Genomic DNA, 14,331 nt, shown 5'->3' on the forward strand with positions numbered 1-14,331 from the left:
ACACTATAAGCAACAACATACTGTGGGAGAGAATAAACCAGATCCCAGTGGAAGAAGAAATCAGGAAGAAGCGCTGGAAGTGGATAGGGCACACATTGAGGAAAGCACCCAACTGCGTCACAAGGCAATCCGTCACGTGGAATCCTCAAGGCCAAAGGAAGAGTGGAAGACCACGGAACACATTACGTCGGGAAATGGGGACAGACATAAGAACAATGAACAACAATTGGATGGAACTAGAAAGGAAGGACCAGGACAGCGTGGGTTGGGGAATACTGGTCGGCGGCCTACGCTTCATTGGGTGTAACAGGCGTATGTATGTATGCGATTAAGAAGCCTGTTGTATGTTATCTGGAGAATACCGACAAGAAGTACCAAGTACTGTGTAAAACGTGGCGTTTTTAACTAATGTATTATATTGTTTTCATATTATCTATAAAAGCACTGAATCTGATTTGTACTATCTATAATCCTCCAGTTTATCGTCTCGTAGCCGCTTCTATATGACGTGCCGATCCTCACATTGTGTATTCGAATTTTACTAGCACTGTTTATATTCGTATGCACTTGAATACTCTCTTATCTCTATTACGAATGTCTTCCGAAATATCGCCTCAACTAAGAGATCTGTTTCTATAAATCTCGTATCATTTGTAACATTCTGTTTTCACCTGTTAATTGGTGTACATTAAGTAGCTTATTGTGATTCAAGAGTAAATTATTGTTATTATTGAGCTCCTTGATAGCCACATGCTAATCTTACTCAACGTCCATTACTGGTGAATATAAACAGTCTGATAATCCCTTTAGGTAAACCTACCAGTATGTTAGGATCCATTTGGACCGTACCAGATATTCTGTAAACGACTTTCTTGGCCAAACTTTCATCAGTCATCATGTACGTTATGCGGGCGGTTGCGATTTGTATGTGAAGCCTTAGTTTTGATTTTCATCCGTTTGGTTGGGAGACTTTTTATACATCTCGGAATTATGTATTTCAGCTGCGGTCGCCGATCTCCCTTTATAAACCTTCAGTATTGTTTGGGTACTTCAGTAGCACTGTAGCAATGGACCCAACTGCTTCAGTAGATGCCTAATCACTTGTCACAACTGCTGAAGATAGTGTGATATAATTATTTCCACGACTGTCTCCTAGCGGACGGCGTTTTTGAAGAACTGGTTTAGGGACGCTATTTTCTCTACTTTTCGTAGCTTGTGTCTATCACTAACGAGGAACATGTTGGCTGAAATGAAATATCTGTTGTTTAGTGAAGTACTGACGTCAGATAATCAAGCCAAGATGTTGATCTTAGCAATCTCGCCGTAGGATGCATTATTATGTCTTAGTTTGTGATTTTTACACAACCGTTTGTGAAAAATTGGGGTTGACTGGTCACCTCTGTGGCTATGCTATAGGAACTGATGGGAACACCAGTACATACGTTTTGATAAATCGGAAAGACTTTATTTAATCACACTATGATCAGTGCTAAATAACGTTATGCTTGACATATAAATGCGCTCTCTGCTACTATTGTTGATTACCTATCATAAAAGAGACCGTCGAAGACTTCATAATGGCTTATGGTATAGTTTCTACAACAAATTTTTCCTTCTAACGTCTATTTTGTAACATTGAGTTAACAAGAATTGTGGTAAATAACAAGTCTAGTGAGGCTCACATACTGATACACTCATTTCTTGACACAGACAAGCAGGAAATTACAGAAACTAACAATAACGTGGACAAATGGTTTACAGCTTCTCTAAGAAATCCAAAGAATAAAACATTTATTCAGAGGTCAATTCCTGAAAATTAAACTGAGAGTTTATCTCGAAATTCCACAAGTTTTTGACTGAAATGATGAATAATCAGTTGCTATAGTACACATAACCAAAATCAGGTTGTAAGTCTAACGCCTCAAAAGATGGATTGGGTGGTCAACCAACTAAATGTTCATCAGACAACTAGAGCCTTCATTTGCGTAGGGAATGTGTATTTGAGACGACGTGATACATCGGAAACCAAATGATTAATTTCAGTCAAAATCGTAATGGTAAGAGTTTGCCTTAGCAGTTATGAGTCAAATAATTTGTTGCACTCCTCATTTTAAGTTGAAATATTCCAGATTTTCGAGTTATAATGAAATAACCTCCCGATACATTCTGTTCAACCTGAACTAGGCTGGTAATTGAAAAGTATATTTTTCTGATTATCAGACACTGGTAAGCATCTGAAACATGGTTATAGTTACAATAAATGCAATATGCAATCTAAGATTGTTAACTGATGGAGTAAATTCTACTAGTCACAGATCAGCCAAATATATACATATTTGGTCAGAATCTTGTGTAAGATGAGAATGAATGCGAACATTTCGTAAGGAATAGAGACATTGAGTATTTAATGGCTTTTTGAACTTGATAACTTGTATGCTGCAATTGTTTATTCGGACTCCTATTTCTTGTTGGCTGTCAAGTCTGGTAGTTTGACTGACGTGATGGAACGATCTAGGCTATATAAAAACAAAGACAAGGACTCTGAGGTAAGGTTTTAGATATTCAAATGTCGAATTTAGGAACTTCGGAGGCGTCGTACTGATCAGTCTGTTGAACTTCGCAAAGCTAAGAAGGATGAACAGCTTCAGAAGCGAAGAAACATACTGTTGACTGAACTAGATGAAACCTCACCCTTAAAAGAAAAGCAAATTGATACTCCTGAACACGTTAACTACGATGCAGTTATCCGTGATATGCAATCAAGTGATCGAGTCGCTCGATTCAAAGCAGTTCAGCTCTGTAGAAAAACCCTATCACGCGCAAAGAACCCTCCAATAGACGAGTTTTATAAAAGGGGTGCTGTCGACATCCTTGGTTCATCCCTCAGTTCCACTCAGTAAGTTAAATTAATGTCCCTTCAAATAGCAGCGATGATCTTGTTTTCGAGGCTGCATGGGCACTCACAAACATTGCCTCCGGTGATAGCTCTCATACAGCAGCCGTAGTCTCCTCTGGTACTGTCCCAAAACTAGTACGGCTGTTAAGTCATTCTGCTATCAATATAGCTGAGCAAAGTGTATGGGCTCTAAGTAATATTGCCGGAGATGGATCCAAATTCCGAGATATAGTTATCGAGAGCGGAGTTGTTGAACCAGTGTTAAAGTACGTGAAACCGTAACTAAATATTTCCCGAAGACTTCTAGATCGAGTTTGGAAGCAGCCCACCGTGGTATCAAATATTGCCTGGATGTTGTCTAATCTCTGTCGAAACCGAGATCCTCCTCCGCCACGTGCCGTCATTAAAAAGCTTCTGCCTTATCTCAATCGACTTCTTCAGTATGAGGGTAATAAGAATGTGGTTGTGGATACTGCATGGGCTCTTTCATACGCAAGTGATGCCGTAAATGAATTTATCGATGATATAATAGAAAGTGGATGTGTCCCGTTACTTCTGCGACTGTTGGCATCATCATCGGTATGTTCAATTTCAACATTTTATAACGGATTAGGCGAATCTCATTTCTCCCTCTCTCAGAGCCATTGGTAATCTTGTTATCGGTACTGATGAACAAACACAAGCTATTCTGGATGCTGGTTTACTAACTTACATCCCTGCATTGCTAAACAATGAAAAGTCTACTGTCGTCAAAGAAGCCTGTTGGGTAGTGAGTAACATTACCGCCGGAAGTGTAGATCAAATTGACATGGTTATAAGTCACAACATCATGCCATGCATTTTGGAGATCTTTTACAAGGTAATACAAAACCGTCGATATTTTATTTCGAAATTCATTTTAAAACCTACCTAATCTATCGTCTTAAAGCTCCTCAATTTTGGCCATGAGCGTCTATAGTGGCTTAAATTAGTTTTAACACCCGAAATCCTGGTCATACTTTCGTTTGGTCAGTAGTTTTTATCATATTGTTATTCTGTGTACATGTGAAGTTTTAATATAACTTCTTCAGATCAAAGAAGCAGTCATTTGATGGCTGTAGTAATGAGTCGATTAGCTCATGAATTAGTGTCGATTAAATAATTTAGACATCTATGCACAAACTTCCGAAGTCTGTTTTTTGTGTACTAAATATTTGAATACATCCAATTGAGAAATAGCTTAAACATGATTGTTAAGCACTCTACTTGGTTACTACGTAATCATTCAGGTTTATGGGTCAATACTAGGATTTAATGAGTAAGTATAGTTTGACAAAACTAATTTTATGATCGTTCTTGGCTACAACGCCAGGATGTTTGTGTGAGTTTCTGCTTTAAATAAAAAACGTCCCGATTGTAGTCATTAACGCCTAAAAAGCGGAGTGTTTATTAAAATTATCAACTGTATCTAAGCCATCTGCTCGGACTGTATCATTATCACATACAGTGTTTGCAAATGACTCGGCGGTTAGGACGCTCAACTTGCGCCCATGAACCGTAGGTTTTCGTCCGGTTCTGGATATTTCGGTTCGGGCAACTGCGTTATATGGTCAAACCTGACAATGCATTTCATACCCAAATGCCTGGTGAATGTTATTACTTTCAGAATGCATCACAGTCAGATATTAACCGTTTTCCTCAGTTTCAAAATCGCTCCGCGAATTCCTCATCAAACTCGTTCTCGGACTCATAATTTTTGCTCCCGTTTTGATATTATTATTACTTTGACATTTACTTAACAGCTCCGTCTGTTGATGCGACGTAGCAACATGGACCGATGCTCATGTGTCCAAAGGTTTACAAAGCTTATAATTGACTTGACATTCCGGTTCATACCACTACTGTAAGCTTTACATACTTACACCTTCATTCTTACGTGTTCGTGTTTGTTTTACAGGGTGAATTCAGAACTCAAAAAGAAGCGTGCTGGGTTATCAGTAATTTTATTAGCGGTGGAACCCCGGCACAATGTGCATATTTGTTGAACCAAAATGTGTTGAGAGCACTTTGCAATATACTTACAGTCTCAGAGTCGAAGGTTGTACTTATGGTTTTAGAGGGAATAAAAAACTCCTAGAGGTATGTTTCGAATATTTTTGATGACTGTGTAATTCGATTCCAACTGTTATTTCTTTTATCTTTCTGGGGGTATCTCCAAAGTTTTTGTCAGCGCTTCATGTTTTTTATTAAACCTGGAATTTAAATTTTCACATGAAATATTCATTTTCTGTCCAAGATTTCTGACCAGTATGGGCAATTAGAACCAGCTTGTATCGAGTTAGAGACATGTGGGGGCTTGGATAAGTTGGAAGAATTGCAAGACCACACTAACGTTCAAGTCTATCAAGTTGCTTACGATTTAATTGAAAAGTACTTCAATGATGCGGTAGGTTGGTGCTTTCCTTGTTACACATTTAATGTTTTTGAAACGTTCGTGTCCATTTATTCAGTCATCAGGTATCGCAAACTAGCAGTCCTTTTCTGTTTGTAGTTAAGACCGATTTTTCTGCAGTCGACTTTATAGTATATTTGAGTTTCAGGTTTCTACAAGCCTCTTTTGGTAAAGCCAAGTGCATGTTTTTTAATATTCATATCAATATAAATAGCGTAACTTTCTGAGTGGATTGTAGCATTCAAGTATACAGTGAAATCCAATAATCTGTAAATTCTAATTGTCTGAATGCCTAGAGGAACTGCGGTTGTGGCAGAAGGAACAGTAAGCTGTGAACCTTTAGTCAGTTATACATGGGAACCAAACGCTGTGTGCGTGTAACTGATCTCAAAGAGTGGTCGGAATTTTTATCAGTGATATTTGATCATTAAAGTGATTCTTCGAAGTGTAATCACTACCTTCATGTTGCTTCAAGGTTCACTAATCTCAACATACGATCATTCTTAAAATATAAGTAACAAGAAATATTAAGATGTGTGTTGGATAAAAGTGATTATATAAAAGTGTTTGTTTGCCATCTACTTCGTTTATAGCATCATGGGAGTGTGCTTGCTATTGTTTCAGACCATCGCTTACTATAATTCCGTGAAACACTATCAACTTAGTATATCAAAACTGTCTGCATTTGGAACAGTTGTTTCATCTTCAACGCTCATTTTATTTTCATAGCGGGATTGCTTGTTCACTCGGCGCAGTTTAAAAACTGCGAATTATTATCGATAATATATTTTGACAGCTTTACTCTTCTTTTCAGGATGATGAAAACGAAAGCAAAGTCGTGGCTGCTGATGGCACAGAGAATAGTGAGACTTTTCCTCCAAGTTCAGAACAAGAGTTCCAGTTTATTGCTCCCGATGGAGCTTCAGGACAAGATGGTGACTTTCATTTCTAAGTTAGAAGTTACTTCGACGCTAACTTCGCGTCAAAATTATCCGAGTTTCTAAATAGATTATTGGTATATGAACGATGGTATTTTTGGCCACTTTTATAACCTTAACTTCCCCACATCGTGGTAATCAACAATAGTCATGTACGTATCGGGGATTATTATTCAACCCGTGTTATTAAGTAATATTAGATTCAACATTATTATTTGTTACCTCAGGCGCCTGGAAACTAGCTGTAAACCCGAAGGCCTGTAATTATTCACTAAAAAGATTATCTTCATCTCTTAGGTGATATCAATTAGAGTTCAATATATAGTGTGTTAGTTCTACATGTACCTATGTCTTTAAAATTCCCGACTTTTTGGTGCCTAATAGCCATAAAGTCACGCTGCACACAAATGGTACTGCTCTTTTTTTATCGTTCCTGCCATAATTGTTTCCAGTAGTATTGATTAACCGTCATGTTAAACCTTGTAAATAACATTTTGCTAGAAAATCAAATACAAGCTAAGGGTTGGTTTCACCTGAGCTCTTGTTACGTAAGACTAGTGTATGTTTATCTTAAGCATAGGTCACTGTCAGTTTACAATCTAGCTCGTTTCAAATTATTGCCATCCTTTCATTATATTGGCTTACATCTTTTATTGTGAATACAGGTTCCTTCTCCATGTTTTTCTCGATAAATTGGGACTTCTACTCAGCAATCAGGTGGCTGAAATCTAATGTGAAAGTGCCGGATTTCTGTAAGTTGTTTGCTTTGAAAAATGAAAGATGTGTGGGTATTTCAAAACAATCCTTTCACTCCTGAAAGCTGGTTTGATGTATTGAAGGTAGCACCATTAACGTCGATTGACTTAGAATCTTGTTGTTTGTGAAGCGCTTTGAGTGACATTTAGAGTTGAACGTATAAAAAATAACACAATAAAGGATTATTCGTGTGCGATTTTCCTGAAATTCGGATTGGTCTTTGTTTAAAGATCACTGTCCGTACTAGTAGGCTGGATTTTCTAGTCACCTCGTAAATCACACGATTGTCAATCCAAATGTAGAAAATTAGGAAGGTTATTATTATGCTTATCAAAATTGTGTCATACGATTGTTGAGAAGCACGAAAATCGACTTAGTACCAAAGACTCCTGAGTTCTAGTACACATGTTTGTTCAAAATCGCAGTATTTTAGCGAAGTTAGTTTTAGAAACATTCCGAAGTAACACTTCACTCGCATAACTAAGCCGTTAAACGGAATTCCGTTAGTTCAAATTGTTGCGAATTCACATTCATTATTTACTGGTTGTGATTTTGGCTCGAATGTTGGAGTCAAATCCATATGATGTCAGTTTACTTATGATGAAAGTTAGAATAGTCTATGAAAAAGTGGACCAACTGTAGATTCCAAACTAAGGTTTGGAATGAAGAATAACTAGGCAGGTAGTTTAGATACGCGCTACTGCCCAGTTGAAATCAAAATAAGGTAACTGGATAAATGAAGGTTCGAAACAAATATTACCCCTTATTTGTTCGTCCAATAATTGTTCAATTAGTAGTTAAATCAAGTACAGATTCTTTCAAAAGATGATATTCGGCTACGTTATAACACATAGTGTTTCCAACTCTGGAAGTGGCTTCAATACACAACCAAAAATGCACGATTCTAGTCAATACAGTCAGCACAATCAAAAAAGGTGAAGAAATCAACATGGCTGCCGCCAAGATTTAGTATCAATTAAAACTATATAAATGTAGTTCGGGAAAAACACGTAAACTCAGTGATGGCGTAGGGAAAACAAAAACTACAATAAAACACAGTGCCATTTCAAATGAACTCAAAACGATCAACAGGATGAACATACAGAGGAATCAAGAGGGACAAGTTATACGTTTTTTCAGACACGAAACCTTCAAACTACATCTTACACCAACTTTTGAGCTTTCAGGACGTGATAGTTCATATGTAGAAAGCCGGGTTTACATCGCGTTCTACTGTATGTTTGTAAAATCTAGTCTCCTAGTTGAAGTTGTTAATTAACTCTCTGTGTTTGACTACCTGTTTTCCTGAAGGATTGCTGACATCTAGTAGCAACATCATGTTAAGAATGCAGTGGTTTGGCATGGTATTTACAGGCACAGTGATGATAATTCAATGGGTGCCAACATCTTGAGACACCGACATCAATGGCTTGGACATGTAGTGCGAATGTCGTTCGAGCGAGTTTAATGCCGTGCATTATTTGACGACTCTGAGACTGGTTGGTAGTAGGTAAGAGGTGATTGGTGTATGACATATTGTCGTGGTAAAAAGAATGCTGCTGCAGGACTGACTTCTCTTGGTCTTTCACATCTTCCTGGTTCGATTCTTAAAGACTGAGTAACTCAGTGGCTTGCGACTAGTCTATATAACTAGGGTTCATATAATAAAAATACAGTTGAACTAAACGTCATTTTTCGCCATCCTCTGGTTATCTCTAAAATTAATATTCTTGGGGTCGTCATCACTTGGAACAAAGAATGAGAGGGTTATGTTATATGTCATTCAGCGCTGTGCACTCGCCGATGGTTCCACTGAAGTTGATAAAGACCACTTTTATGAGCGACCGCAGTCTATCGCGCAGAAATGCTCAAGAAAAAATCTGACCATCCTGTTGTCGTACCTGAACGCCAAGGTCTGAAGGACACCCCGGAGTGTGGGGGAGCCATGGAGGAGCGTGGAACGGGAGAACGAAACGAGGTCGCAGGGAGATTAATGGATCTACATAGTTGCAAGCAGCGCCATCTTCTCCCATAAGTCCACACGAGAACTACACAGGTTTCACTAGAAAACACTGCAAAACCTATTATGAGTTGAACACGTATGCATGCATAAGGTTTTTGAAGGTCCATGGAAAATACAAAAATAAAAAGGAGCTAACATAATTTGCAGAAGCTTCATATTTTGAACCTCGATGAAGTCTTAATCTAAATTTGCATTATTTACGTGCAAAGTGTACGACTGAGAACATTCTGGCTAATTTATTCAATAGCTGGTTTGCATGTCCACTGAGTTCCAATATATAATTCGTGTGCGATTACGAAAATAGCACTCCAGATCACGCCACGTGTTAGCCTTCTGTTATTGCAAATCTATACTCTTGGTTTATCACTTTCTGTCTAAGTATATATTCGTGATTAAGAACGGTGGTGCTGAACACAAAGCCAAATGTGTATATAGCTTCCATAAAACGTCAGATCACCACCTGGCGGTGGCCAAGCTAAGAATAAGGCTAAATGAGCAACAGACAAATGGACAAGCGGCATTACAACGGCTGAGCACAAGCTTTTTCTGAGTTACTATCACAATAAGAGAACGATAGATAGCTCTCAGAAACAAGTTTCAAGCTGTAGAATATCTTCTGAAAGCTGAGGAAACGACAATGGTGAGCAACTGGAGATGAATTGAAGAGACAATAAATTCGGCATGTGAAGAAATACTAAGCCTCGTTAAACTCTAGGATTCATGATAGATCTCTGTAGATAAATGAAACGAGATTCACGAGTGGTAAAACAGGAAAACAACAGTCAACAATGGCCGGACAAAAGAAGGTAAACCAAGGCACAAGCCAAGTATACAGAAGCAGATAGATTAGTGAAGGGGAGCGTTAGGGCCGAAAGGAAGAAGACCTGGTAACAATAACAAACCAATTTGCAATGAAGTGGAGTGTGAAAGGACTATGTGATGTAATTGAGAAGTCAGCAGAACTACCTGTAAGGAACTAAGGGGGAAACTAAACATTAAAGGACAACAGTAGTGTAACAGGTGGGTAGGGCAACTTGAGGAACTCTTGAAGAGGCCAGGACAACCGAACTCACCGGACAGCATAATAGTACACACAGCCCTCTCAAAAGATGTTGCCTTACAAATATTAGAAATTGGCAAGACCACCAGACAAGTAGGAATGGTGAAGTGGCAGATCTGGGAAATATACCGAACGTTCAACTCCTAGGCCAACATCGTGACTCTCATAAGGACTGCCCATTTATCGATCAAAAAAGACAAGGCAACCCCTTATTGAATAATCAATGGGATGAAGCACATCGTCAGAAATAAACTATCTCGATTCACAGAAAGGATTCGACAGTGTCGCTAGGATAACGATGTGGAAATTTTGAGTTTATTACGGATGTATTTATTCGTGGGCATATCCTCCACAGAAGTAGGTCTCAGCATTCACAAACGGATAAGGAAGATCCAGAAGCACCACACAGCGATCAAAAACTAAATCACAAGTGACAGTAAAATTCTACAAGGGATGGAACCCTTCCTTCGAAAACCACAAGGCCAATGCCCTTTTGACAATCGAAGCAACCATTTATTTAGGTACATGGAATGCTCGTACAATGTGGGAGACTGGGAGAGTCTTACAAATTGGTTCAGAAATGAGAAGATACCACCTAGAAGTGCTTGGGATCAGTGAAACACAATGGACGCAAGTTGAAAAACAACGTCTAGCTTCAGGGGAGCCTCTATTGTACTCCGGTCATGGGAATAACATGGACCAAGTATCATCAAAGCCTACTTCAAAACAAGCAAAGAGAGCATTTCAACGAACGTCATCCAGTGCTATGCGCCTACCAACGACTACAATGAAGACGCTAAAGATCAATTCAACGATAGGCTGCAGTCAATCATCGAGAAGTGCCCAACAAAGGACCTGACCATTCTGATGGGAGACTTAAACACCAAGGTTGGAATGAAGAACACCAGATATGAAGACATCATGGAACGACATGGAACAGGAGAAAGAAACGGGAATGGTGAGAGATTTGCAAACCTATGTGCCTTCAACAAACTGGTCATAGGCGGCACCATATTCCCACACAGACGCATACACAAAACCGCATGAACTTCACCGGATCACACTACGAAGAACCAAATCGACCATATCTGCATCAGCAAAAAGTTCAAGAGGGAGCTGATATAGCATCAGATCATCACTTGCTGGCCATCAAAATGAAATTGAAACTCAAGAAGTACCAGACAACGAGGCGGACAACAGCACAAAAGTTTAATACGGCTTTTCTTTGAGATATTGACAAACTCAACAAAGTTAAGATAGTCCTCAGCAATAGGTTACAGGCCTATCATGATCTACTCAATGAAGGGGAACTACTACGGAGAGCAACTGGAAGGGAATCAAAGAGGCAATCACTTCAACATTTCATGAGGTTCTGGGCCACAAGAAGCAGCATCACAACGAATGGATCACTGTTGATACATTGGATAAGATTCAAGAAAGGAGGAACAAGAAGGCAGTGATCAATACCAGCCGAACAAGAGCAGAAAAAGCCAAGGCACAAGCTGAATAAACAGAAGTAAACAAACAAGTGAAGAGGAGCGTCAGAACCGATAAATGTAAATATGTGGATGGTTTAGCAAAGACGACGGGAAAGGCTGCAAGAGAAGGAAACGTTAGACAACTGTATGACACGACAAAGAAACTCTCTGGAAATCATCGTACACCAGAACGACCAGTAAAAAGCAAGGAAGGCAAGGTAATCACCAACATTGAAGAACAACGAAGCAGGTGGGTAGAACACTTCAAAAACTTTTAAATTGACCAGCCCCACTGAACACACCCAACATCGAAGCAGCACCCACGGACCTTCCAATCGATGTTGGCCCACCAACAATTGAAGAGATCAGCGTTGCCATCAAACAAACGAAGAGTGGCAAAGCAGCAGGACCAGACAACATTCCAGCAGAGACACTGAAAGCAGACGTGGCGGTAACTGCAGAGACACTCCACATTCTCTTCAGCAAGATTCTGGATGAAGAACAGGTACCAACAGACTGGAAAGAGGGACACCTGGTCAAGATACCAAAGAAAGGCGATCTCAGCAAGTGTGATAACTACAGGGGCATCACTCTTATCTCAATATCAGAGAAAGTCTTCGAAACGGTTTTGTTAAACAGAATGAAGGATTTCGTAGACGCCTAGCTTCGAGACCAACAGGCTGGATTCCGTAAGGATAGATCGTGTACAGACCAGATCGCAACACTACGGACCACTGTGGAACAATCAATTGAATGGAATTCATCACTACATCAACTTCATTGACTACGAATAGGCATTTGATAGCGTGGACAGAACAACACTATGGAAGCTTCTTCGACACTACGGCGTGCCTCAGAAGATAGTCAATATCATACAGAGCTCATATGATGGATTAAACTGCAAAATAGTGCATGGAGGACAGTTGACAAACTCGTTCGAAGTAAAAACCAGTGTCAGGTAAGGTTGCTTACTCTTACTCTTTTTCTTCCTCCTGGGGATCGACTGGATCATGAAGACGTCAACATCTGAGAGGAAGCATAGGATACAGTGAGCATCCAGGATGCAGTTGAATGACCTAAACTTCACAGATGATCTGGCTCTCCTACCACACACGCAGCAACAAATGCAGGAGACGACCAGTGTGGCAGCAGCCTCAGCAACAGTAGGTTTCAACACAGCATGCACCAATCCAATCAAACTTGATGTAGAAGATTTGAAAGATGTAAAAACCTTTACATATCTGGGCAACATCATCGATGAACACAGTGGATCTGATGCACATGTGAAGGCGCGGATCAGCAAAGCAAGAGCAGCATATTTACAACTGAAGAACATCTGGAAGTAAAAACAACTGTCGACCAACACCAAGGTCAGAATTTTCAATACAAACGTCAAGACAGTTCTACTGTATGGGGCAGAAACCTGGAGAACTACGAAAGCCATCATCCATAAGATACAGGTGTTTATTAACAGTTGTCTACGCAAAATACTTGCGATATATTGGCCAGACACTATAAGCAACAACATACTGTGGGAGAGAATAAACCAGATCCCAGTGGAAGAAGAAATCAGGAAGAAGCGCTGGAAGTGGATAGGGCACACATTGAGGAAAGCACCCAACTGCGTCACAAGGCAATCCGTCACGTGGAATCCTCAAGGCCAAAGGAAGAGTGGAAGACCACGGAACACATTACGTCGGGAAATGGGGACAGACATAAGAACAATGAACAACAATTGGATGGAACTAGAAAGGAAGGACCAGGACAGCGTGGGTTGGGGAATACTGGTCGGCGGCCTACGCTTCATTGGGTGTAACAGGCGTATGTATGTATGCGATTAAGAAGCCTGTTGTATGTTATCTGGAGAATACCGACAAGAAGTACCAAGTACTGTGTAAAACGTGGCGTTTTTAACTAATGTATTATATTGTTTTCATATTATCTATAAAAGCACTGAATCTGATTTGTACTATCTATAATCCTCCAGTTTATCGTCTCGTAGCCGCTTCTATATGACGTGCCGATCCTCACATTGTGTATTCGAATTTTACTAGCACTGTTTATATTCGTATGCACTTGAATACTCTCTTATCTCTATTACGAATGTCTTCCGAAATATCGCCTCAACTAAGAGATCTGTTTCTATAAATCTCGTATCATTTGTAACATTCTGTTTTCACCTGTTAATTGGTGTACATTAAGTAGCTTATTGTGATTCAAGAGTAAATTATTGTTATTATTGAGCTCCTTGATAGCCACATGCTAATCTTACTCAACGTCCATTACTGGTGAATATAAACAGTCTGATAATCCCTTTAGGTAAACCTACCAGTATGTTAGGATCCATTTGGACCGTACCAGATATTCTGTAAACGACTTTCTTGGCCAAACTTTCATCAGTCATCATGTACGTTATGCGGGCGGTTGCGATTTGTATGTGAAGCCTTAGTTTTGATTTTCATCCGTTTGGTTGGGAGACTTTTTATACATCTCGGAATTATGTATTTCAGCTGCGGTCGCCGATCTCCCTTTATAAACCTTCAGTATTGTTTGGGTACTTCAGTAGCACTGTAGCAATGGACCCAACTGCTTCAGTAGATGCCTAATCACTTGTCACAACTGCTGAAGATAGTGTGATATAATTATTTCCACGACTGTCTCCTAGCGGACGGCGTTTTTGAAGAACTGGTTTAGGGACGCTATTTTCTCTACTTTTCGTAGCTTGTGTCTATCACTAACGAGGAACATG

At 39.6% G+C, this 14,331-nt stretch overlaps 1 protein-coding gene across 1 annotated transcript; it reads left to right on the forward strand.

The window, feature by feature from the left end:
- The first annotated feature begins 2,319 nt into the window (after window positions 1–2,319).
- Window positions 2,320–7,579, forward strand: MS3_00001122 (uncharacterized protein). The gene is made up of 8 exons (XM_051208628.1): window positions 2,320–2,546; window positions 2,580–2,896; window positions 2,929–3,162; window positions 3,196–3,475; window positions 3,510–3,755; window positions 4,833–5,321; window positions 6,142–6,417; window positions 6,931–7,579. Exons 1-6 carry the CDS (start codon window positions 2,502–2,504, stop codon window positions 5,010–5,012), a joined length of 1,302 nt encoding a protein of 433 aa, XP_051070904.1. The 5' UTR covers window positions 2,320–2,501; the 3' UTR covers window positions 5,013–5,321; window positions 6,142–6,417; window positions 6,931–7,579.
- Window positions 7,580–14,331: the final 6,752 nt, after the last annotated feature.

The sequence above is a fragment of the Schistosoma haematobium genome, chromosome ZW (assembly GCF_000699445.3).
Source record: "Schistosoma haematobium chromosome ZW, whole genome shotgun sequence".
Classification (NCBI taxonomy): domain Eukaryota; kingdom Metazoa; phylum Platyhelminthes; class Trematoda; order Strigeidida; family Schistosomatidae; genus Schistosoma; species Schistosoma haematobium.